This window comes from Diachasmimorpha longicaudata, chromosome 5, assembly GCF_034640455.1.
Source record: "Diachasmimorpha longicaudata isolate KC_UGA_2023 chromosome 5, iyDiaLong2, whole genome shotgun sequence".
In the NCBI taxonomy this organism is placed as follows: domain Eukaryota; kingdom Metazoa; phylum Arthropoda; class Insecta; order Hymenoptera; family Braconidae; genus Diachasmimorpha; species Diachasmimorpha longicaudata.
The window spans coordinates 753,120-779,534 of NC_087229.1; the positions used below are offsets into that span (position 1 = coordinate 753,120).

The 26,415-nt window shown below is 34.2% G+C and overlaps 1 protein-coding gene across 9 annotated transcripts in view; it reads right to left on the reverse strand.

The window, feature by feature from the left end:
- Nucleotides 1–2,742: 2,742 nt before the first annotated feature.
- Nucleotides 2,743–26,415, reverse strand: part of LOC135162787 (uncharacterized) — a 36,788-nt gene continuing 13,115 nt past the window's right edge. Inside the window, exons 4-14 of one of the 9 annotated variants that reach the window (XM_064121633.1) lie at nucleotides 25,274–25,385; nucleotides 23,412–23,557; nucleotides 18,208–18,347; nucleotides 17,557–17,728; nucleotides 16,259–16,385; nucleotides 15,788–15,868; nucleotides 13,166–13,198; nucleotides 6,840–6,915; nucleotides 6,022–6,119; nucleotides 5,724–5,944; nucleotides 2,743–5,640 (exon numbers count right to left, since the gene is read on the reverse strand). In XM_064121633.1, coding sequence (XP_063977703.1) covers nucleotides 5,748–5,944; nucleotides 6,022–6,119; nucleotides 6,840–6,915; nucleotides 13,166–13,198; nucleotides 15,788–15,868; nucleotides 16,259–16,385; nucleotides 17,557–17,728; nucleotides 18,208–18,347; nucleotides 23,412–23,557; nucleotides 25,274–25,385 — 1,182 coding nt within the window. In that variant the 3' untranslated portion in view covers nucleotides 2,743–5,640; nucleotides 5,724–5,747. The other 8 variants (XM_064121632.1, XM_064121634.1, XM_064121636.1 and 5 more) reach the window with 8 other exon arrangements.

A 26,415-nucleotide genomic window follows, 5' to 3' on the forward strand; every position in this document is an offset into this window, starting at 1 on the left:
TCATTCTCTGAATTTCTTGATGACGGAATAAATTGCCCTTTTACAATTGACATTGTGGTTTTCCTGTTAGGTGGAACTAACAATATCTTATCATCTTTGAGGCAGTGGGTTGGTCCTGATAGCGACGTGAGGGCACTGAGGGAGTGAGATAAACGTCCTTAGGTCATACATTGGCCAATTGACCTTTTCATCGTGCGAATGGACGGCACCGGTAGGATTTGGGGCCTTCGGAAAAACTGATGGGCATTTAGAGACTGCAAATGCATGACCATGGCTAAGAGTATCCAGGGTTCATCATAACGTCTACCCATCGAATTCTGTTTTCTTGCTGCAATAAAAATCTGCTTCGAAACAAGCTTCTCATTGTCAGACTGATGACAATTTTTCTCGAATTCGTTCAATGTAAATCATTGGTATGTTTTACCGAGTATGAGACTCTATTCTTTCGATTCCAGGGAAACCTGTTGTCGTTGTGGAGGTCACTTTGGACTTTGTAGGACTGGAGGATTCATGAGTCAATGACATCGATTCTCCTAGAGTCGGCTTAGGTGATACTGGTGGAGTGTCAAATGTCTGTAGTGGGATAAGATCTACTGGAGCATCCGGAGGAACATTCCATGAAAACGTTGCTGGAATGACCCCTTTAGTTTTAACCTAGGAATTTTATTTCTTCCCTTAACAGAAAGAAAAAAAAAGATCAATCAGCGGATATCCAGTAGCGGAGTGGTTGATCGGTTCAAGTGGTCTTCGTTCCTTATTAAATTTTGGTTAATTATCTAGAAATCTAAACACATAGCTGAATTTATATGGAAATAGTTTTTGTAGAGCAGAGTGAGACAACACAAACCGATATAACCTTCATAAATATATCACCATCTGCTGAACCCGGTGGTCCGCTTCGCCAATACATTTATTGATTGAGAAGGTCACTTATCTGCTGAATTTGTCCTCCAGGAAAAATTATTTCTCTCCCCCATGAGATCTCTGGTCTAAAATGATTTTGACAAACATATTTAGTGTGCTGTTATTTTCACGTCTGAAAGCTTTTTTGAAGTCAATTTCCCTGGAGGAATTTTAAGAAAGTGACCATTCTCTTCACTTTTTTTTACAATTTGGATGGTTCGGATTTGCAACCGATTGTTACACATGCCGGAATTTTTCCCTGGTTCGTAAACTGCATAAATGTAGCATTGGCACGCTTTTGATTAAGGGATGAGCAGGCACCGCGGGGGGATATGTCCAGGTGATCGAAACGCCCTCTAGTGAAGTAACACTATCTGAGACACCATCTAAGGAGGAAATATACGGTAAGTGGTAGGGGGTTGGCTTGGCAGCGAGTGACAGCCATCTTGAATATGGGCAGAACCACTGCGTAAAGAACTACAAATTTTCAATATAAAATCTTCATATTGCCGCAGCGCGTTTAATCCGACAAAAGAAATTTGGCAATCATTAAAAATACATTGTGCTCCCTCAAATTAATTAATAATTCGTCAATTACTTCAACAAACGTTTTTTTCCAACTGAGCAAGAGAACGTCAAATGAATCGACGACTCGCAATCAGAAGATATTAAAATCTTGAAAAAAGTCAACAAAAGGTAAAAATCGTAATGACCATCAACGCAATTGGTGGAAATCATAGATTTTATTTTTAGAATCATTTGAGTATCATTAAACAACGTAAACATTCACAACAAACGGGCAATAGGGAGAGTCGTTTTTCATCTCATTTTTTTTATTATTTTAAATAGTAATAATATTAAGAGAATAAGATACCATACGATATTGATAATGTATGCATCGTCGCGTTGTAATTTTCATATTGAATAAATGTATGAGTAAGACTGCATTATTTACTTGATCATTTTCACTCGAATAATCAACTCCTCACATACCCTACGTGGTCAATGGTCAATTATAATAATGATGATGATGACAATTTTTTTTTATTTTCATTATAATATTAATCATCGTTATTCACATGTACTGGGTCATACAAGATACATGTGGTACATCTGTACATGTCAATAAACAAACCGTTATTTATAGACTCATTCGTATTATTTTTTTTTTCAGCTCGATCGATGATTTTAATCTCCCATTTTTTTCACTAAAATACTTTTCTTTTGTTATCTTCCCTCGAAATTGTCAGCTTCGATTTTAAAAAATGAATAGTCAAAGATCTTAAAGTTAGTAACAGTTCTAGTAATAGCAAACGCACGTTTATGTACAATTTTATGATTTTTTTTTTCAATTGTCATTTCGTTTTGTTCACGGAAGGACAGTGTGAAAATTTTCAATGCGTTTTTTAGAATAATGCTGATTTCTGTTAATTTCAATAGAGTAAATTTGAGGGAAATGAAGGGAATGTGGAGACTCGTTGATAATACATAAGATGATGAAAAAATAATCCGAATATTCAGTCAATTGCACTCGAATTTGACATATAAAATGCAGATGAAGTCACCAAAATTTTTACGTTTAAAATTCCTAATGACTGAAATGTCATGTTTATTAAAAGTTCAGTTAAAATTCTGCATAAAAGATGATGACAAGGAAATAAATGAAAATAGTTAAGTAGGATTCATGCATGAAGTATTCACTCGCGTATTTATCAAAAGAATTATACGATTAAGAAGAATGTTAATTGAATGATGTCAATTATTCATAAATAAATAGAGGTCTCACTCATTCGAACATGCATTCAAGAGATAATTTCAATCGTCCATTGTACACCTTCATTTTCATTACCATTTTAATTATTTATTTATTAAAAGTTTCATGAAGTTTTAAATTTACAGACGAAAAAAAAACAAGGAAGTGAATCAGAAAGTTTACCATAAAATTCTCTCTCAAACGTTATTTTCCATCAAAAATTTGATTCTCCAATCGTAATTCAGAATTATTTTGACCTAATTTGCATGATAAATACAATCACATGACTTCGCAATATATATTTTAAATTGATTCAGCGTTAATTGAATTTATCAACTGAAAAAGTCGTTCAACTATTTCACTCCTCCTGCTTTTCATTTTATTATTATTTTTCGATAGAGATATTAATGAATATTAATGATATCATTTTCGTTTATATTATATTATGTATTTTTTTATTATTTAACACAGTGTTCTTAATTTTTTCTTTTTGTACAAGTAAATCAATTAAGAATAAGTACAACTTGGTAGCAAAGAGAGATAGAATTATTCATTATTATTCATTATATAATTATCATAGTGAAGAGACAGAGTGAAAGATATTCTTTATATATTTTTTTTGTTTCATTTAATTCTCTTATTCGCTTTTTTTCTGCTTATTTTCCACTTTATTCCTCGGTACAGAGTTTTATTCATCATTTTATCGTAAAATCAGTGTCGCTCAACAACTCGAAACGGATCTTTGTCATTTTATTTTAAATTTTCATTTAGTTTTAATCGATAATCGTGATTAATTAACATTGATAATGAATTATGAATTTTGCATTAGCCTCCAAACGACGGAAGCACCACTTTGGGAGAAATCATTCGAAGGGAGATAAAATGGTGATAGCGGCGATTGACAATTACGACTAAAATTACTGCTGAATGAATAATTAACGTTATTTTTTAAACCACATTTTGTGCTGGAGAGTCCCACAATAACTTGTCTCTCAATAGATTTTTTTTTTCAATATTTAATCGACAAACGATCCGCATTCGGTGCATATAAAGAGACGAGCGACACTCAGGGAGGGAGAGAGTTGGTTTTTTTTAAATATATTTACTTTATTTTATTTTAATCATCTTTTTTAGTGGCTCGAGAGCCACTTTAATTTCTTATCCTCAATAGCAAGAACACACATTAAAAATCATAAAAGATTCAACGCTATTATGTTTTATTTTTTTATCATTAAATTTTTCTTCTCCTCTTATCTTCATATTTATCTTTCTCTTCTCATGGTAATATATTCTCTTGTTTAATCATTTTATTTGTATCTCGGTCCCCCACTAATCTCTCATCAATAAATTGCCGAAACTTTCATTTTCTTAATTTTATTATAACATGGCTTGAGAGATTCATTCGTAATATAATCAACGAAATTCACTTGTATACCAGATTAAACGTGCGATTAAGGGAATTTATTGCATTTCCAGTGAACGAAAACAGGCCTCCAAAAAGCCATCATTAATTTATTTTTTATTATTCTTCATTAATTCAAGACCAAAGATATGACACCTTGTCATGGCTGATCATTAATAATTAGATAATTTATAATTCTCATCCTTCATTCACACAATATCTTCGTTTCTCTTACAATTCCCATTCTAATTGCGAGATTCAAGTTGATATATTCTACAAACACTATCCCTGAACGTCGTCTGGAGGCTCAAGGCTTTAAAAAATCAATTCTCAGGAAACAATAACCAAAGTTAAACAACAATTATCCATAACAATTACTTTTAAATGTATTTAAGGAATTAAATGTGAACCTGAGATTCAGATAGTAACATTGCACAAGTTTTTATTCACGCATAAGTTGAGAAATTGCACGGACTAGATTGACTAGATCTCAGAGAAATTGACAAAATATTACTGAGGAAATAAAATGTAAACATGAATGAAAACTATAAACTGACAGGCTAAAATCATAAAACATCCCAAAATGAATTGAACATCAACGAAATACTGTTGAGAGAGCATAATCACATTCTCGATCTCCATTTTCGAAAATCAATAATCAACAAGAAAGAAAAAAATCAACAAGCCGAGCTCCAAACGACGCCAAGTGATCCCCCCCCCCCCCAAATACTATTTCATCAAAAAATTTAAAATTCATTCCATTATGTAATCCTTTAATATACGTGAAAATCTGGATGTTATATTAATACGGTAATAAACCCACCATAGGGTGCATGATTAATTCTCTCAGGAGTGTTCGCAATATGTGAGTGAAAATTGTGTTAATTAATTAGTATTAAATAGTTTACTCTCCTTGCACTTTTCATCTTCATTTTTCATTTGTATTTTTAAGCATTTGTAAATTAAAAAAAGAAAGGAAAAAAAACAGTCACCGTACATCGTAGCAGACCAGCTGCAAGTAGACGACAGGTGCCTCCCAACCCTTGTATTCTCTCATCTATCATTGGCATTTTTAATCATTTTTCTTTAATCACACGGGAGTAATTGCTTTCATTTGATAATTCATTGAAATCAACCATTCAGTTAATATCTTCTCTTCTATTTTTTTTAAATATTTTCCAATGCGCTGACTGGGTTAATTCATGATTGTTCAATGTGGGCGTTGTTCTCCCTCGTTTGGACCGCACAGGCGCATGCCCCAAGTGTATCCTTTACTATTTTTTTTTTTTTCTATTATTTTCTTTTTTTTCGCAACACGCATCTGCAGTACTCGATTATTCATATTCATACTGGCGTTGGGCTCGTCGGTTTTTTTTTGTTCTTGAGAACAATTGCTCTTATCAATTATCCTCACTCAATCATGCATTTATTTTTCTCATTTGACGATTTTTCCTTCGATTAATTATGCTTTCAGCCCGATGAACTATTTCTAATTTCATGGGGGAGAGTAGGGAGACGATCAATGTTTGTATTTTGTAATTTGGCGACTTTTAATGGAGCATTATCCCTCGCCAATTGTCACCTGCGAAATGGAAAAATTATAGACATGTGTTTTTATTATTTTTTGTTGATGAGTTTATTGAAAACATTAAATAGGTGACTTACCTCGATATTGGATCTTTATGAGACTCACGAATGGGGCGCTGGGGCACAGTGTTCCCGTTTCTCAGACGTAGTTGACGTTGGTGTTTTTATAACGGGTTTTTCTTCATTTACTGGAGTCGGTGGTGCGTCTTTTCGCGGTGGCATTCTCTCGTTAATGGCATCAAGACCCTTAGCCTCAGCGAATGATGTGATTTTGTGATTTGGTGAAAATCCTTGCAGTGCTGCAAATGTCGAAGGGAACATTATGATTGGTAACGAGGAAATAAAGAAGTTATTATTTTTTGTCGGTTGATTTTACCGTTTTTCAGGGACGTCTTGCCGCCTGAGAGAGCTCCCAGGGGTAGGGCACCTGTTGGAGTGAGGCCCTTAAGCTGCAGAACACTCTCACTCTCTTCCCTGAGGATTTTTCATTAAAAATACAACGTTAATGTATGAAATGCCACAAAGATTAAATTGATTATGTAAATAACTGTTATATTTTTCTGAAGATCTCTGAATGGAAGAGGAATAGCAATATTTTTCTCAGTTCCTTCGAGTTTTGGAATTTTTGACCAAAGAAATTTTCATGAAAAAATCGCTTTCTCTTCGATCTCGAGAAATTGAATAGGTTTACGTGAAATGTAGCTTGGACACTACAGTTTTTCAATTTATATCTTATGATTCATCAACGAGATTTCTAGACTTAAATCCATCTCCCTATGCTATGAAACATATATGTGGTATACTGAATTTTGAAATTCATTGAATACACTTCAAAATGACACCTAACGCGTTCAATTGCGATGAGAGTTTTAAGCGAAAAATTAATTTTAACGCAGAGATATCTATAGACTATTTTGAAGCATGTTAATAGACCTTCAAAACGGGGTATGATAAATTCAATTTCATTGAATTTCGGGAGAGTCATTGTATGCTATTTCACATTTAAAAAATGATAGTTTTTGCTACTTATTTAACGAACTTATATTTCGTAAACTTTACTGAATATATTCCTCCATAGTTCTTTAACTTCTTCGTAAATATACATTCAAAATTTGTCCATCTCAACTGACTCCTGCTATAATCTCCATCCACTTATTACCACTGAATTATAAGAAATATTACTTCGACGCTCACCTGAGTACAGAGAATACTCGAGCCATTTTCCCAATAGCCCGTATCTTATTCCTGATAACTTCCTTCCGAAGGTTTGCTGCTGCACCTGCACGAGTCATCATCAAATCATTTTTAACTGTCCGACACTCGACAAATAATTAACTAGCACACATTGAAGTACGAGGTCAATCAATCCAACGAAAATCAATGTTTACATCGAGTGCTGAATAAACACATCCCAATGCTCACATTATTCATCATTGATTGAACTCGTTTGTGGGTTAATAAATTTTCAATTTGCATAATATCAACTAATTCTATTTCTAAGCACAGAATTCATCACGTCCACTCCGTTATTTCAATGTTCTCTTTCCGTTCTGTTTCAGTTTTTTTTGTTTCGTTCTCTCCATTATTGAACATTCTGTGCATTCTTGTGTTAGAGTTAGCAGCGGTTTTCATATAAACTTTTTCATCGCGGTGAAAAATAAAATAGAACAAAAAAATTTATGGTGCGTGCATTCTTTGAAAGCTGCACTCGAGTGGTAAGAAAATAAAAATATATGCTATTAATGCAAAACATGCTCATGCATTAAAAAAAAGTGGATTCCTTCCTCTCGCGTTTATAATATGAGCAATAATTAATATATCATAGATATGAATAATATATTAATTATTATTGTTACACTGTTGAAAATTTTTGGTTCAAATTTCTGGTGTATTTTGTAAGCAATTTTTATAATATTCTTCTTTTTTTAATATCAAGGGGTTTTGCCAAGGAATTTTATCAGTTAAAAATCAACATTTCACGTCGAAATCAAAATATAAAACTCGTGAAAATTAATAGAAGTTCCAAAATCCTTGTTGATTTTCATAATTCCAAGAATGAAAAACTCTCAACAGTCAAAAAATACTTGTCATCGTGTTAAAATAAAAGATTTTAAATTGAGTTCTCAGTGAAATGGGAATTTCATTTACTTGCTCACCTGTGCCGGAATTTTCAATTTGTTTCTAGCGAAAATAATTCAAAATTTCGTACAAGACGAAAGGAAACTATACATTACTCTTTATTTGCGCAGCGGAATTGCACTTAAATGCACAAAATCCAGATGAACAAATTTTTAAACTTTCAATTCAATAAAAAATTCAATGTTTCATAATTTTTTTTGTCCACCTGTCCGTGAAATTTCCAGTTCTTTCCAACAGTGCATTTAGCAGGATTAACCAACCGATTACACATCAGAAATAAATCATAAGTAATCGGTCTAATCCATGAAATTCACTCCTTCGAGCTTAAAAAAAAATCTATTTATTGAAGAGGTGAGCATGTTCACGAGGGCCAGTATCAATTGCGATTGATCCCACGAGCATCCGCAAAGAAAAAAGAGGGACGTGAAACAATAGTCGACGAAAGGTTCTTGTAAAAAACAGCCCGAGGGATGGTGATATACGATAGAATCGGGGCAATCTACGCACAGCTAACGGGTCAGGGACCAAAACTGCCCGCTGTTTGTTGAAATTCGATATCCCTTTGTCACCGAAAAAAAACTAAAAAAGATAATTGAATAGAACCAGGACAATTTCGTCCTGAGGGAAGTATAATAAATTCGTGCTGGCTTATCATGCGTCAACTACGTGTCTCTCGATACAGCCATCTTGCATTGGCATTAATTTATTTATTTATTTATTTTCTAAGTATAATTATTTTTCCATGGGTTTTATTATGCTTCACATTTTCGTATTTAAATGCAATTAATCGAAGAAATGTGAAACGTGCAGGAAATATAAGGATTACATTTAAAATCATTGCTGTACTCGTGTCAAAGGAAACAATCATCTCCAACGTTTCACATTTTTCCGTGTTTAAACTGCTGCATTTCGCGTTGACGTACGAAAAATATTCAGAGAAAAAATTAGCGCATTTGGGGAACAATAGTATTGGATTTACTGAACTCCATAGTTTTGGCTGATTTGTTTTATAATTGAGTTCAAGGGGAAAAGTGATGTTATAAATGCAATACTAATTCACAAGGTGTTGGAAAGTTCATCATATTGTTTTCAGGGAAATTATAAACCCTTTTTCAACATAAAACTTCAATTTTCATGTGAAAAACATGAAATTTGTCGATTACAGTTGAATCGTTCAATACAAGTTGAAAATGAAATCACGGTATTCTCGATGGATATGTTTACAAATTGGTGATTATTGTGAAATTTTTCTGGAATTTAATAAAAACTAAATTATTGTTTTTCTGAATTTGGTTTCAATAAGAATATTCGATGGGAAATATTCCACTGAAAAAACGGAGCAGACTACGTTGTTCTAGTGATTTAAAATTCTTATCACATTCGGTCGCTGTGAACTTTCAAAGACCTCTTCACTTGAAATTTGACATTTTATGGTAAAATTAATGGAAACATTCAGCCGAAGCTCAAGAACTTTTTAACTCCATGGAAATGAGTAGAAAATTCCGAGCAATGTATTCTTCAATTTATAAAATTAAAATAAAAATTTTAATATTCATCCAAAAATCAATTAACTTCAGAAATCATCACTTCATCAACTTGTCAAGAAAAATCATAATATGCTGATTCTTTGCTTTCCCTGGCATTTCTCTGGTATCTTAATACCGTTTTATTATCATAAAAATCTTAGATTGCCAATAGTTTCCACAGCATATTTGCATTAATTTAAAAAACGCAGAGAAATCCAATAGCATTTTCCCCTCAAAATTCGCTGATTTTCTCCGTGAAATTCCTTCGTCGCCGAGTAATCATTGAATGTCGTTGATGTAATTAAATTAACCATTTGTTCCATGAAAAAAAAAATTAAGCAACAGAAAAACTCACCGTACGCGGTCAGTATTGGGGTCGTGTTTGGGTTGGACCACGTTGGGTTACCATTGGACCAAGGTGTTTACACGGTTGATAAACCGGATGGTGAACGGCAACAGAACGGCAACGGCAGGTATTCGTGAGTTAAAGGACAGAAGTAACCACCAACATTATGAGAGCAGCGTCAATGCAGCCATGTGGATATTTTTTAAAATGTTTTTTTTTTTTCGTGAGGTTGTTTATTTATTGGTTGATTGAAGGGTGATGGTGGTCAATAGGTGGTTATCGTGATGGTATGTAGTTTTCGCAGGTTGATAGAAGGCGACGATAGTAGAAGTGTAGTGGAAAAAAAATGTACACATAGAACAGAAAAAATATTGTGCACTTTGTCAGTGGCATTCTCAAGCATGTGCGATGAGTCTCAATATGCATTTATGTACGTTGAGAGCTGGTAATATTTACAAAATTTTCGTGTTTTAAATTATTGGTTTTTCAAGGCGCCTTATGCCTGGTCACCGTGTGAATTTTACCATTTATACAATTTTTAAAGAATCAAATATGAAGTGAAGAGTTAAATTATGCAAGTTACTAATTATATATGTAAATGGGAAATTGTCCTAAACTAATTAGCGACAATAACTGTACTCATTAATGAAAAATACAATTATTCGATTATTGTACGAAAAAAATTTTCAAATTTGTGTGAATAATTTTTCGTACACTAGTAGTTAGATACTTTACTTTAAAACAATTACTGAAAATGGAACTTCTTCGTTGTTATCACGAAATACTGTTCAGCTCTGTACATCCAGCATGAAAAATACTAATAAAAAATAGTATATGCATTTTTCGCATCAAGATAAAATAGAATGAAAACTACAAGCTCCAAATTCTGAGCATTAAAATTTTTATGATTCCATTTTAACGAATGAAACCTGCACAGTGCAAGTAATGGCTGTCATATAAACTGGAAGTATAAAAAAAACATTGCATTAGTTAATGGAAAAATATTTCAACTCTCAATTACGTTAACGACTCACTAGCTCCGTTGAATTTGGACTTGTACTTTTGTATATATTCTAAGGAGTCAAGTCACCCATAACTCGATTATTGATAATAATCTACTCATTAAGCAATCCACCATCGGTGTCACGAAGACGGTGGTAACCTTCAAGCTCAAATACTTTGATTAGGCCATTAATAAATATTCAAGGGAAGACAGGTGAATTAAAAACTAGAGAATAAAGGGATGAGTGGTTCAGCAGGAGATCAGGAAATTCAATAATCTCTCAGGATAATTTTCATTCAACCACCAATATTTACCTAATTTTGTCATTGAGGAGAAATTGTATCACTACAAATAGAAAAATCATTTCATCGGTTAATGAAATTTTAAATTGGCACCTAGGGTCAACTCACACTGAATAACTCCCATCTACTCAAGGATTAGTGCTGGCAACGAATTGTGATCATCCAAAAAAATCCTTCAATTGATTCCGAGGCAATCGAAGGGGAAAAATATCAGAATATCATGAGATTTTGAGGTGTGTGAGGAAAATGAGAATGGGAATGGGAATAGGGAGCATACGTTTCTTCTCCCAGAAGAACGCATACGTGGGTTTGTATCCCGAGCACTCGGGAAAAGTAGAGCTAAGTGAGCTATGTGGAGTGGAAGTGACGCAGACGATTCGCTCGTCGTATAAGGAAAATGGGCAAGTGAGATATAGAGAGATGAAGGGGGGGAATCCTGGGATTTAAAGGGAAATACCGTTGATCGATGCCTCAGCATTGGAGTTTTCGTCTTATCTTTTGAAGGGTTGAGGGGTGAAACGTGGGAATGGTAAGGAGAGGGGTGGGGGGGGGGGGCGGTCGGGATTCAATCGATCAAGTGAACTCATTTCCCTCTTTTTTTCCCTCGTTTTTTGAAAGAGGTACTTTCTTTTGAGTGCACATTGGGTTCACATGGATTCTCCCACTGTTGAGGAAAATTTTTGAGATGATATTGAAGTGTTTGGAGACTGTCCAGTGGATTCAAGGAGTTGGAAGAGGTAATGGCACTTGAAGGTAGAAGGTATATCAACACTGTCGAGAAATTTTGAATCTTGAAATAAGAACAAGGATTAGAACATGTTAAAACAATCCTTCATAAATCTGTTAGTCGATAAAATCAGTTCAGCTTGATATTAAGGGCCGTCTTCCAGAGGGATCAGGTCATCAAATTGACTACATGATTATCGACAAAACAATTTTTTCATTTCAATGAAACTGAAATTCCGATATGAAGTTATGAGGTGGATATGTCGGTAATTGGCTGTCATAAAAATTAAAAAATTATGTTGACTGTAATCAGAAAATGCAATTTGGTCACGTGTCCTCTTTGAAAAGTGGCCTTTGAGTTGAGCTGCCAGATAGAAATATAATAAAAGGGCGATAGTTTTTTTTACAATAAAAAAAATTCGTTCCGAATTTAATTTATTTGCATCGAAGGAGGCGAGATGAGAATTTCGTAATTTAATCGATTGTGTGAGTTAATTTCCCTTTTTACTCGATTTTTGAAAGAGGTGCTCTCCTTTGAGTATACATGGGGCAGATGGAAAGTCCTACAGTTGACAAAAATATTTCGAGAAGATATCGGAGTGTTTGGAGGTCATTTATTACATTTAAGGAATCGAAAATTGATTTTTTTCAGTAACGGATAAGTTTCGTATGGATTGATTAGCCCCACCTGTGCCCTTTTCGTCTTCTATTTTTTGAAAAGGGATTTGACATTGTCGAATGAACACTTCATAAATTTATTAGTCGATAAAATCCATCAAACTCGGTATTAAATTGAGGTGTAAATAAAAACAAATTAGAAAGAGTGTTTGTGTCGAGTGGAAATAGGAAAGATAAGACGTATTGGCGAGTGTGTGAGCCATGTACGCGTGCAGCTGTTGTGGGCCCAATGGGCCTACAATAAAGGCGACGAGGAAAAAAACATTTTTTAGAGAAATTCAACAGCAAACGTCAATGGTGTCTCTTGACTTTAATTAATTGCGGAACATAGAAAAAAAAACACTGAGGACTTTAAACCGTGCCGAGCACCTGTGAAAATTTCGGCTGTTTGCATTCAGTGAAAAATTCAATTAAGCACTCAATTACTGTTAATCACTTCACGAATCATATTTTTGATTGACAAAACCGAGGAAACCATCACTGAAGAAGTACTAAAAACTGTTAAAATCAAATTCTAAAAGCCAAAAGAATTCATCGAACAATTGACGTGAAGAGAATTAATAATTTAAACAATGCAACAGCCTCTTTCCCACAGAACGCAAACACACAGTTTATGCAAATCCACAAACGCGTCGTCGGGTTAATGAATTAATAAACTTTGTCGATATCTCCACAATGTTTTAATGAAAATCCAAAAAAATCTATCTCTCAATTGCAACAAATCAATTCCGTGGATATTATCTTCACGTTGTTTTTTGCGTTAATTTGCATCAAATTGTAAGTCTTCAGGCCGGACTTACCATTTTTTTTTTGCACAACGACTTTGGCTGCGACTTAATGGGGTTGGAGTTTGGCCGTATCAACGGAGTATTGAGTGGTAGTAGTAGAAACAGTAGAAGGTAGTAGTAGCATAGTGTCGTGCCGATATAGGAGGAGTCCAAGGCCAGTGTGATTGACACAAATATAATAGAGAAGGAGTACGATAAAAGATAGTCAGTGCAATTTTTTTTTTCAAAGGTATTTGTGTGAATAAACAAAATTGAGAAATAGGGAGAGGGGGAGTGAAATAAATTGTCGATAAAGACGATATTAAGAGAATTAATTCAACGAATAAACTTCTCCTCTAAAGTTCACCTGAAGTTCTCCGTAGGTTCATTACTATTAAAATAATTTAATAATGGATTTTATGGAATAATAGTACGATTGTCTGAAACTGGAGAACTTCGAGGATTTAATCAAGTGAATATAAAGTGGTAAATCATATTTCTAGAGGGGGAAGGATGAATAGTTGACGTTAAATAAAGCCACATCATCGAGATGACAAAAAGAACAACAAAAATGGCTGACTTTGAACAATGCAGTTACAGCCAATAATGAGAATAGGTGGGACACAGAACAATTCAACAATGCTTGTGAAGTATTTCGTAAGTCGAGGACAACGAGAAATACAAGACCACTTGGTCACAGGATATTTCGTGAACAGAAACTATTTATCAAACGAGAATTTAACAAAGTTTTTGGTTTCTGGGGTATTTTGGTCGACATAAAAACGATATTAACAAAATTAATATACCAGATACTCTGTTAAACTCATTCTAAAGTTCTCCGCTGGTGTTCATTACTACGAAAAACAGTTTAATACTGGAGCATTATGAAATAGTAGTACGATAATCTGAGACTAGAGAACTTCATGGGTTTAATCAAGCGACTGTAAATGAGTAAATCATATTTCCGCTGAGGGGCGGATGAAGGAGACAATAAATACAGTCACATCATCGAGATGACCAAAACAACAAAAATGGTGGATTCTGAATAATGGCGTTACAGTCAATAATGAGAATATATGGGTCAAGTGTGTGAAGAACATCGTAAATCGAAAGAAACTGAAAATATAAAAGCACTTGATCATAGAATTTCATGTGACAACTGAAAAGACAAAATATTCGATGACGAAATGTTCGATTTTGGACGAAGGTGTTAACGATCATCTCACATAATTACTTGTCTTTTATAACAATCAGAGGTATGAGGTATTCCGTTGGGATAGGGGAACAGGCCAAAGGAGTAGAATAATTAATAACAAACTAGAACCTCATAAACTAAAACAAATTAATTTTCCTACGTGTCTATCATCCAGTAGAATCGAATTAAATGTGCAAAGTGATGGCAATAAAAGTCGAGTGAAAACTAAATAAACAAATGAAGTTCATTATCCAAGAGGGGGAAAAGGGGGGGAGAATTAATGCTTGCTCTGACGAAGCAGAATAAACAACTCGTGATAGAAATATGAAGAGTAATCAAAAAAGAGAGTGAAGAGACTGCAGACAATGATGATATATATATAGAGCGATACAGATAACGAGAAAAAGTTATGGAAAATATACATGTACGTGAGCAATAAAAACCATGATCTAGGTGATATGTACAGATATATGGACACATGGGAAATTGAGATAAATTGTGGTGAGGGAAATCGTATCGTTACGATTATTCTTATAGCTGATTTGAGAATGATAAAATAAGAAGCGATTGGCAATACATTGGACGATTTATATTCCTTTTTTTTAATGAATGAAGTTCTCTTACCATCTGTCCGTATCAGCGGATTAATATGAAAACAGAGAAATTCCATGTGTTTAGAATTCTGGGGGAATCATTGGTGGAATGGGAATTTTAATTGATTAACTCTAATATAATTATAAAAAAATTCTTTGATACAACGGAAATTTTCAGTAAAATTTTTCATACGCTCTTGGAAAATTTGCGAAAATGAAATTTGGTATTTGTAGAAATTTACTTAAGGCTCCAATCCACGTTCTTTGATCTACAATATAATTTGCATTAGTTTCGTCATTTTATACTGAAAAAAAAGTAAATTCAGTGAAATTTCATTGATCAATTTAGTTTTTTAAATTCTAGGACAAAATCAATCATAGTTCAACAGTTGTTGCGTGAAATTGAAAATTTTATGATTAATATATTCTCAATTGGAGTCAATGTCGCTCAGAAAAATATTAGTCAGATCCTATATTAAATTTCAATTATTTTTCCAACAGTGTATGAGCATTTTTCAATACAAATAAACCTGGTATTTCAATAAAGCCATGAAAATCTCAACTCAAAAAATTAGTCGATGAGATTCTCGTGGTAAAATTGAATGGCATTTAAACGGTCCAGTGGAATTTCCGCTATTTGAACAGATACACACGCACAGATTCCCACGTATGCATTCACCCAATTGCCCATCTGATGAATGTGCAATTGCTGTTCTCCCCGATACTATTTTTCCGCCAGAAACTTCGATCGTGTGGTAATTTTGCGTAACGAAAAATTGAGTATTAAAATAAACAAAAAAAGGGGGAAAGGGGATGATCAATAGCGACGAATAATTGGAAAATGGAATTATTAAAATATTGTTTTACCTTCCTCGAGGGCGTCGTCTCCTTCACTCATGAGCTCATCGTCTGAACAAATGTTGAGTACGTTGACCAGCATCTCCGTGACTGCAGGAGAGAGGAAAATAATGTGAGAGAAGTGCATCACTTTGGGCTTTGCAGGGAAGGAAGAGAAATATTCAGTAAAAACGATGAAACTTTTCACATAAATCCGCAAATAGGAAACCATTTTCCGGGTATTTGTTATAGGAATGGACGAAAAATCTGAAAGGTTGAGTGAATTCTCAGGTTCATCCCCGAAAATGTGGGCAATTGTCAAGTATTTTTGCCTGAAAAAATAAAATTCAGCAGGAAACATCCGATTTATTAGGACTCGATAAGAAAAAGGAGTTTACGGGGGAAAAAATTGAGTTTTAGATGACAAAATAGGGGACAGCTGAGACATAGCTGGAGGACCCAATAGATTATTCTTTTGAATGAAACTTTTTCTCAACATACCCTTTTCACCGACGAATGGCAAGGACCACGTGAATACATCCATAAAGTTGGGCAGCCAATAGGGATGTGGTGAGCAGTTGAATTGTCTGATGTTCATCACGTTGTTCTCATACTTGAGCACGGCCGCCTGACAATAATGGGACTTATGAAAAGAGGGAATCTTTTTGTCGATGACAGCATCGATTTTCATCATTTCTCCACGATTACTACAAGTTATCAGTACAGACATGGGGCTGCTGATTTGTTAAATCAAATATTTACGATTTGTTTCGTTTTTTTTTTCTATCAATTCAGTTGAAATTCGATATTATTAATTTTTGTTTATATGAAAAATAAATTTGTCCATTCAATATGGTTTATAGGCTAAATTACATCCCCCTATACTATGCACCATAAATGTGATATATTGGTTGGAAAGCTCATTAAATAAGCTTCAAATTGACACCAAACGCGTGCGATTCTGATTATTTTTTATTGACTTATGAGAGTTTTAAGCGAAAAATTAATTTTACGGTTTGGTTCAGTCTCTTTGGTATGATTTTTCAAAGTTCTACGTAAATTCTGTAGATATATCTATAGACTGTTTGTACGTGTGTTAATAGTTCTTGAAAATAGTCTATGATAAATTCAATTTCATTGAATTTCAGTCCAGTTATTGGACGTAATTTCCATTTTTTCCTTATGTTACACTTGAAAAATGATAGTTTTTACCAGTTAGTGAGGTTTTAGACATGACCAATGGCAATATGCTCTATATCGGTTTCAAGATATCATCGAGATCTTCAAATTGACAGCCTATATTATTCATTCTATCTATTAAGATAAATATTATAAGCCATAACGCGTCGATTTTTGTGTTTTTTACAAAATTTTTTTCTCTTAAATATAGAAGTGTCCAAAATCGTACTTCAATTTTAGTGAATAGTCCTGTTTTAGATGTAAATATATTAAATTGTCATCAATATGACCCCTGAATTCCCCAATAATCAACATTTTTAATTGCCTTCTGAGAGATTTTACTATGAAAATGAGGTGTCGTGGTTTTATGGAAAAATTAATGTATCATATGCCAGTGGAAATTCCTCCTACTGATCATTGTTTCATCAACTTATTACACAACACCAATATCACAAATTTAAAATATATTACGTGCAGTGTAGCTAACTAGCTACCGTTAATTAAAAAAAAAATGATGAAATACTGAAATGAAGATATTCCCTCGAAGTAATGTCTAGAATGAATTCATTTAAAAAAGATTCCAACTCAGTAAAAAAGTTAGTAAATAAATGAATTTCTACCTTATTATTGTACACATCGAGGTAGTTGGGTGCACTGAAGATCGTGATAAGCGATGGGAAGCCCGTCGTTTGAGACTTACGATACATACGATATCCAGCATCTTGTGCCTCATGTGCCCTAATAATGCTCAAGAGACTGTTGTTTTGTAGAAAGTCACAACACGCTGCATAGCTGAAAATTATCCACAAAAAAATATATAAATTCAATGACATTATTTTTTCCAGGTTGCAAAAGGCAATGTGAGTTACAGAATTCTCTTTGACCTTCTCTCACGCTCCATCAAGTAGAAAATGAACAGTTAATTAGTCATGTCGCACGAAACGAGAGAAGAGAGAGAAAAAAACGTATAGAATAGAGAGGATGACGATAGCGTTTCGTCTGTGGGCATTATAATTTTCCAACGATTGAACAATCTGAAAGCACCTTATCACCTTCGGAGTAAAATTATTCCACTCCAACTATATCGTGCTGGTGCAACTTTACCCCCAACTAGATTGACCTCGCGTGCGTTATAGAACACATGAGATGCCCAGATGCCTAACACCATCAAGCCAACATAAGGAGCTTGTGGTTGATTATTTTTAATATATTTGAATAGTTTTGACTGTTCATATCCACCAAATTATAAAGATTTTTGATAATTTACTCACCTGTAAAAGTACGAACAGCCTCTGACACTGTTGTGTGAAAAATGCTCGGCATTCTTTTCGTTTCCAAAGTCCTCGAGAGGATCAGACCAGAGGAGATCACACATTGGGCCGAAGGCTGGTGGTTCTTTGAACCTATCCAACTGTAATTCAGTTAAATAACTGTTAATATTGAACAAGTTACGATTTTTTAAATTTGCATATAGATCAATAAATAGTTAGGAAAGCATGGGGGTGAATTTTCTTTAAAAGATTTCTGTCTGCAGCTTCTAGTCCACAACAAGTGACCCTACGAAAAAATGTTGCATGACATTTTCCATCGGAAATTTGATTCTTCGCAAATAATGTTTTATGACATTTCCTTCTAAAATGACTCATTTAGAAGATAAAGTGACGTTTAGCATAAGAGAATAGATGGAGTGTAGTTGAGAGGGAAATTAATTTTCAATATCCAATAAGTCGTAATTGGCAGAGTGAATCTCAACGATTTTTTTTTCATTTTGAAGATCCATTTTCCGATTGGAGAATGAAATTTGATTCGTCAAAATCGAATGGTAGGCTCTCACGATATCGGCGATTGAGTACAATGTTCGGCACGTTTACATCATCGAATGAATTTCCATTAAGCATCTGCAGTGGATAATTATCCACCCCAATGTAATCCCAATGCATCCACAAACGTATGGGCATTACGAGGTAATGAGTACTCAGTGTCTAGTGTCTAATGACATCTGCCAAACACAAAGCAATGGCACTCACGCCTCCACGAATATGTATTGACTGGTGACTAAACTTCGTAAATTCAATTTCACGAAGTTAGGAATACAATTCCCGTTGCTGAAGAGTGAAACACGAGGCCTCCCAGTAAATGCAAACAGAGCATTCCATAGAGTAAAATACCACTCCTCAATTCTGGTACCTCAATCTGGTACAGTCATACGGATAGAAATACTCAATAAAAATTACGTTTCCGGAATTCCAGAGTGAAGTGCGGTTGTAGGAAATTTCACGGAGCTGTCACGGAACGTTTCGGAATTTTTATTTGAATCGTTAGAGATAAATTATGATACTCTCACGTGAAATTTCCTACTCGACTCCGCAATCAATGAGTCAACTGCGAGTTCGTAATTTTTGCTGCTTATTTTCCCGACTCAAATATCAATCAACAAAATTGACAGATTGAATCCGATCGTGGAAACTTCGAGATATATTGAGGGAAAATCGGTCTCATGGTGCAATTTTATTGGTCGACATTTGGGTTGGAAGACTAATCCCTTGAATATCACACGAGCTTCAAAATTCCCTCAACATTTTTCTCACAAAAATAACGTCATCAAGTTTTTCGGGAAAAATCACTGGCGCTTCGCACTCGTAAATTTTGAACTTTAACACCTGGACTCATTAATTTATTTGCAACGAACCTATCGGGAAATTTCCTATAATTTCGAGGCTCTTGTGGTATTATAAGTGAATATGTCTCTCCGTATATCGAGACCAAGTTGAATATTTATTTTTGATATTTTTTAACTTGAGTCATATCGCTGGTAGGAAAAAATAAATTTTCATGGACAATTGACCCTCAATTCTCAAGATGGTAGACTGAATGCCATTCGGGGAAAGAGGAATCATGGAATATCCGATTTCACGGGAAATTCTGTGAAATCCCAGGATTTTAAACAGCATAAAAACGAGAATCCCATTATCCATTGGAATTTCCAAGAGAATTTAAATATTTAGTGCCGAATTGCACTGAATTTTCCGTAATTTTCATTTTCCGAAATTTCCTATTTTACCCTCTAACACGCATTGAGTGTCACTATCATCAAAATTCAAGTACAGATGCACCAGAATATCTCGTTTCCCCTTAATTTTCCAGAAGCAATAGACTTGAAATTTATGATGATCGCTCTATTTTCCAGACATTTACGAATTTCCAATAGCGAAAAAAGTTAAACTCTCAATAAAAATCAAGTGTTAAAAAATTTCGTTAAGTACTCGTGAAAATACTTTGGTTAGCAGTGTAATTAAGGCTTAATTATCTTGATTAATTGTTAACAAAAATCAGTTATTTTTTCGACTACTGAAGGAGGAGAAAACTCTATAGGATTTCCCTGAGAGTTATTATCGGCTGTGTCAGGTACCTCAGGTACCTCCTCAATTCCACTGTTTCATTCATGTAGAGGCTCAATTTTACCAGGTAAATTCATAAATCCGTGAATGTTATTGATGATGCTGGATTAAGTACGTTATAAAAAAAAGTGTGCCAGCGCATATATAGCCAGTATATACTGCAATTCCAATATAAAGGAGGGGATAGGGGAAGGGGGCTAACCCGTTGGAAAAGCACTGTGTACACGTTCCGGTGCTTTACCATATGCAATTCGAATGAGGTCGGCAAGAGAGGATTTACCTCTCTGCATCTCCAAGCCACGTAGAGCTCTCGATATACCTCATTTTTTCCCTTAAAATTTTCCTCTTACTGCATGAAAAATATTCAATATCCCTCAGACTTGAAGGAATGGAAATCAGAGATAATATTTTTTTTCTGCGGAAAGAATTAAAGAGGAAAGGAAAAAAAACTAAGGAGAGTTATGAAATTCATGGAGTTCCAGGTGGATAAACTACTTAGAATTGTTTTCCATGAGATGATGCCCAGTTCTGCGAAAATCATTATAAACAAACTAGTATATTTCAATACCAATACAAAGGAGTGGTAATCGATGGGAAATTGGTGGCTCGAGGCAAAGCCAAAGGCTATCAATCACACGAATTAAAACATCCCAGTGCATGTGCATGCGGCCAACTTTATTTTTTGTTAGTGATGTTACCTTCAACGAGTGCCGAATGACGCTATTAATCGTTTATAAAAATATTTACAAATCAGCAAAATGTTTGTTTCGTTGGTACGGAGAGAAATATTCAATAAAAATTGCGTATCTTTTAAACATTTTGTGGAGGAAACTTTTACCAAACTTATTCTAGTATTTAGGTATATTTATAGAATTATTTTCAATGACAATTGTTATAAATACAAATCGATGTCGAAGGCTTCAGAGAGCCTCCACCAAGTTCACATAATCATAAATAATGATTCCATGGGAAGAAAGAACAAAGAAATCTTTCATTATATGACGAATATTCTTTTTGTCTTTGTAATTAGGCTTTAGTCTAAATCCACTGCATTATATATTTAATTAAACTCCATTTCCAATCAAACTGTTGCGCAATTTTTTCGGAGTGTTTCGTAATTTTTATTCAATTTTTCCGGGAAAAATTGCAATGGCATCAAGTAATTTTTCTTAGTAACTTTTGTAATCGGTGAGCAAACTTAATTTCCGTAATTTTCACGGAAAATTTGGGGTAGCTTTCGACTTTGCATTTACTACGCGGAGAGGAAAAGTCAGTAGAAAAATTACCGTACCGTTTGGTAATCGTGTTTCGTTTTCATCATTCGGATAAAATTACCATACCGTCTTGGGAAATTTGGTCAACCACTTAGTAACAGTTACTCAGTCATTCAAAAAAAGTAACCAACTGATAGGCAATTTTTCTAGCAAGATTAAGTAACTTTTACCCAGCAGTTGACAAATTGAACTGACGGTACGGTAAATTTCTTCTGAATTTTTCTCTCCGCGTAGTAAACGAAAAGAAAATTTTCAGCACCAGTCCCCAGTCAGCAAGGTCCCCTGACCAGTGTGAGTTTGCCATCCCTCCCTTCGCCCATGTCATTTCATTCCCCCCATTAGCCGCCAAAAATGTCCTCTCTCTCTTCAAAAAATATCCAAATTCCCTCCAACTCCAACGAAAAATCGTAGATAATTCTCGAAAATTCTCTCGCAGAAAGGAAGAAACCAGGTTAATGCTAAAGACACTTAGCAAGTGTCAAGATAACTTAGCAACTTTCGAGTTGACGTAAAATCACTGTTCCCTCAATTCGTAAGGTTTCATTAGTCCCCGTCATGTGCATAATGCTTATTTTCAAAGTGAAATTTACCATCGTGGGGGTCATTCAAGCATTTAATTTTTTTTTAATCGTTCAGAGATAAACATTCCTCTCAACCCCATCCCTCGACCCACCCCTACGCCCCACCATCGACAAGAATGCGCAAAAGCATTGTTTCAGGCTGAAGAATCTTGAGTTATATCTACGGGGAAATTCATATACATGTGATATTTCTCTCTGTACAAGTTTCAAATGTAGTTGAGTTTATACTATGGGAAAGGGGCGGGCAGGGACCGGGGGAGGAAGAAGGGGGCAAACATATAACCGTAGGTGGACGATCGATAGAGCAGGTGGCAGCACATTGGGCAACCTCTCCCTGGTTTTGCTTCCGTTTCTCTTCAGAATTTACTGATAGATGGGGGTTAGAGAGAATGAACCTCCAGACTGATTAATTCAAATTTAATTAACTTAAATTACCAACAGCTATAGAACGATGAGAAAAATATAAGAAAATATTACAATAAAATGGGGACAATTGTGTTAAGAAGGTGATGTTGTGGTATTTTTTTTCTGAAACTCAGAATAAAAATTGAGAAAAAATGAATTGTACTCTTTATAGGAACAAATTTACTTCTTTTCAGGATTATTTTAACACCGACCCTGGAATTTAATGGCAAGTCTACTAAAGTTTTAGTGATTTTTTTGGCTATAAATAAAGAGGAATCGGTCAAAAACTATTTGTGAGAAATTGCTGTATCTCCGGAACCGCTGAACGAATGAAACTGAATTTAGTATCAAAATTTAACTAATGGAAGGACTAATTGACAGGCAAACTTCCAACGTCGTTGCACCCACCGTTCTCGAGTAATAAGGGCAGTTCTGGACATATGACCACAAGTATATACACACACACAAACCGATACAAATATGGACGGTCTAGGAAAACATTTTGTTGGAAAAGCAGTTCACATGTCTAAATATTTTCAATGAACATTGGAAGTTGGAAAAAATCACCATTACACGGCTTTCATGCGGATGCAAGAATATGATAAAATTTCGTAAAAAATTGAATATAAATTAACCAATATACAAACTTTTCCGTTTTAAATTAAAAATGTTTATATAGTAAATTGTGGTTTCTGGCTACATCGGAATAAGTTCACGGCCGTGAAATCTTATTATCAAACTCTGGATGAATTGGGGGACTAGACTGGGTTGGGGATGGCTTAATTCAGGATTCCGTTTTGCCCGTTTAGGCTCTTACCTTTCGAATATCTTCTAAATGATGAATTTCTGGAGAAAGACCACCGTGTACGCAGAGAAATTGCTGATTCATGAGCGCAGCAAGTGGTAAACAGTCGAATGCGTCCATACATGCGTCGTAAACCCTTTCAGAGTACTTTATTTTACCTGAAAATTAATAATTATTGAATAAATGCTCCGGCAACAAATAATTCTAAAGAGGAAAGTACAGTACGTAATTTTTAAGTTGATAGGAGGAAGACACGGGGATAGTTGTTACGGAAAACTACAAAAATTTATTATTCAAAATTTTGGAAAAAATGTGAACAGCAATAATCACGAATTTATTTTTTTTTCAAATATCACTCAGCGGATTTGCTTTTTTATAGTGACAAACGGTATAATCCATGTGCGACCGCCCAAAAAATGTTTTTGGTGGAGACCATGACAAATATCAATATACTGCTACATTTGCTCACCTTTTTCTGTGGTTTTTTATATGTTAAAATAAGGAAAATCTCGACGTTTATTTTTACCTTCTGGTAATTATAGACTGAAGAAAATAATCTTCGGATACTTTAATATACTCCTCACCCAAGGACATACGGGTGGAGCTTAATTGACAGAAAAAATAACTGCGTAAGTTTTTTTTTTGGAAGTAAAGAGAAATTTGTAATTTTTGACGAGCGAACAACAGAATTTTGAAGTTTCTGTTAATAGTAAGTAAATAAATGTTGTGATGAATATCAATATTCTACTGCATTATTTCACTTTTCTGTTAGTTTTCCATCGTATGAAAATACGTAAAATGTATTTATGTATTTTTACTTCCTGCTAATTATAGATTGAAAAAATACTCTTCGAAAATGTTAAGGGACCTTCTTTTTTCCTGAAGGACATTCGATAGAGCTTGATTGACAAGTCAATGTAAGGTGAAAAAGGGTAAAAAGGGGAAGCAATTTACTCTCAATTCTTCACCTATATTGGTTGGGAAAATCTTGGGATAAACAAGCTGCAATGAAACAAATGATTCAGCGGAATAAACCGGGTCGTTGCGATTTTCAACAACTAGCCTCGTATTTTTTATATACCACCCATGCTCGGGTGCAAACAATCGCTTTTGGCTGGGGTATGAGGGATTACGAAAGATTTCGCCTGCTGTGGGTGTAAGCACGTGTCTGACTGGGCTAGTGCCAAGTGGTTCCAAGTTTCACATCGTTCATTTTTTTTTACTCTGTGACATTCTTTCAGAATTTTTCAAGTAAATAATTTGAATTTTTTTAATCTAGGGAAAATAATTTTTTTATTTAGCTTTAACACCATTATAGGAAAACAATAAAAAATGGTGCTTTTTCATTTTTTTTTTCGAAATTCTTGATTTTTTGATGTTATGATGAAAATAAATAATTAAATGTACTTTCATTAATTCCTCATAAATTTCCCCATTTTCAGCGATAATTTTTTTTTATCTTGAGTGGTAAAAAATAGCGGTATGCAAAATATTACATTAAAATTAATTTTTAATTTTGTCAAGCAAATGAATACTATAAAAGTTTAATAGAACTAGTCTTTCGATAGAAGAAGGTCAAACAAAAGAGTTATTTCCCGAGAATTTTCACTCATAATCAACAAAAAAAAAATTCGTAAATAAAAATCGTTGAAAAGGATTTAGAAGAAATTTTTTGAAGTCAAAATTACTTAATTAATCAATTGAAATTAACTGAAATTAATTAAACATAGTTCCGAACACAAATTTCATGAAACTAGTGGGCATTTTATACTTTTTCAACGCAAAAAAATTAATAATATTTCCCCAAATTTCGTCAAATTTGTCATTTTCAAGCCGATAACTAAGAAGTTAATATTCTCATATCATTAACTCACATTCTTGCTTAAACGTGAAATATTCTGTGAGATGTCTGCACTCGTGGTTGCCTCTGAGAAGGAAGAGTGTCGTTGGATGGCATAGTTTCAATGCCCACAGGTACAGTACACACTGAAAAAGAATGAAAGAAAGAATTAATGAGATCCTCACTGACAAAGAGTGGGAAAAAAAACTATAACTAATATTAATTGGCCCACGAGAATCTCTCAAAGCAAATGAAAATGTCTTGAAGGCATTTCAAACTGGAAAGAAAATATCTTCACCGAGAATTAAACGAATTCTTGGAAAACGAAAATAAATAAATAAAATGGAAAGGAGAGCAGATAATACTATTCATACACGATTTGGATTTTATCCGTCAGATTTTCATGCGCCTGAGAATCGTGAAAAGGCACGAAAAGGGGATTTTCACCCGGGGGATCATGACATCAGCCAGAGTTTCAAATATTGTGGACTCACTCTCCCCGGGAATTTCGACATACTTTATCTGTTTGGCTTTGTCCGTCATTACTTCTGTTGACTTTGCCGGTGAAATAATAGTTTTATCTTAATTATCCAGCAGTGAATGACTGAGCGAAACATTTGTTTTGGAAACATTTGAATTTAATTTAATTGGCATTGAGCAAATTAATTGAGAATTAATTCAGATTCCTCGGAATTTCTAGAAAATTTTTATCCCAGTTCTGATAAAATTGACATTTAAGGTTGTTTTCTAAATATTGACTCCACAGTTGTTGTTTGAGGTTTTATGATGAGAACTTCAAAAAAGGAACTGCAAAATGATTACTTTCTGTTTGAGATTGTCCGGTTTCAACTTAAGAGAGAAATATTTACAATTTCAGTAACTTCGCACGGTTTTAAATGGAGGGTCACGAATAAATTTTTTTTCTAAATCAACGGATGGATAGTTTTTCAAATAAAAATTGTTCGGAGTAGAAACCGCATCATTGAATACAAACAAAAAAAAATCAATCGATGAACTGTTTTACTGTCGAAAATGCGCTATAAAAAGTTGATAGATTTACATAATTGAGAAAAGTTCCAGGGAACGTATATAGTTATATATTAGCTGTCCGTACACAGTGCAATTAATCAAGTGAGAGCATGTGCTGTCAAGAGATTGTGCATTAATCTGGACCAT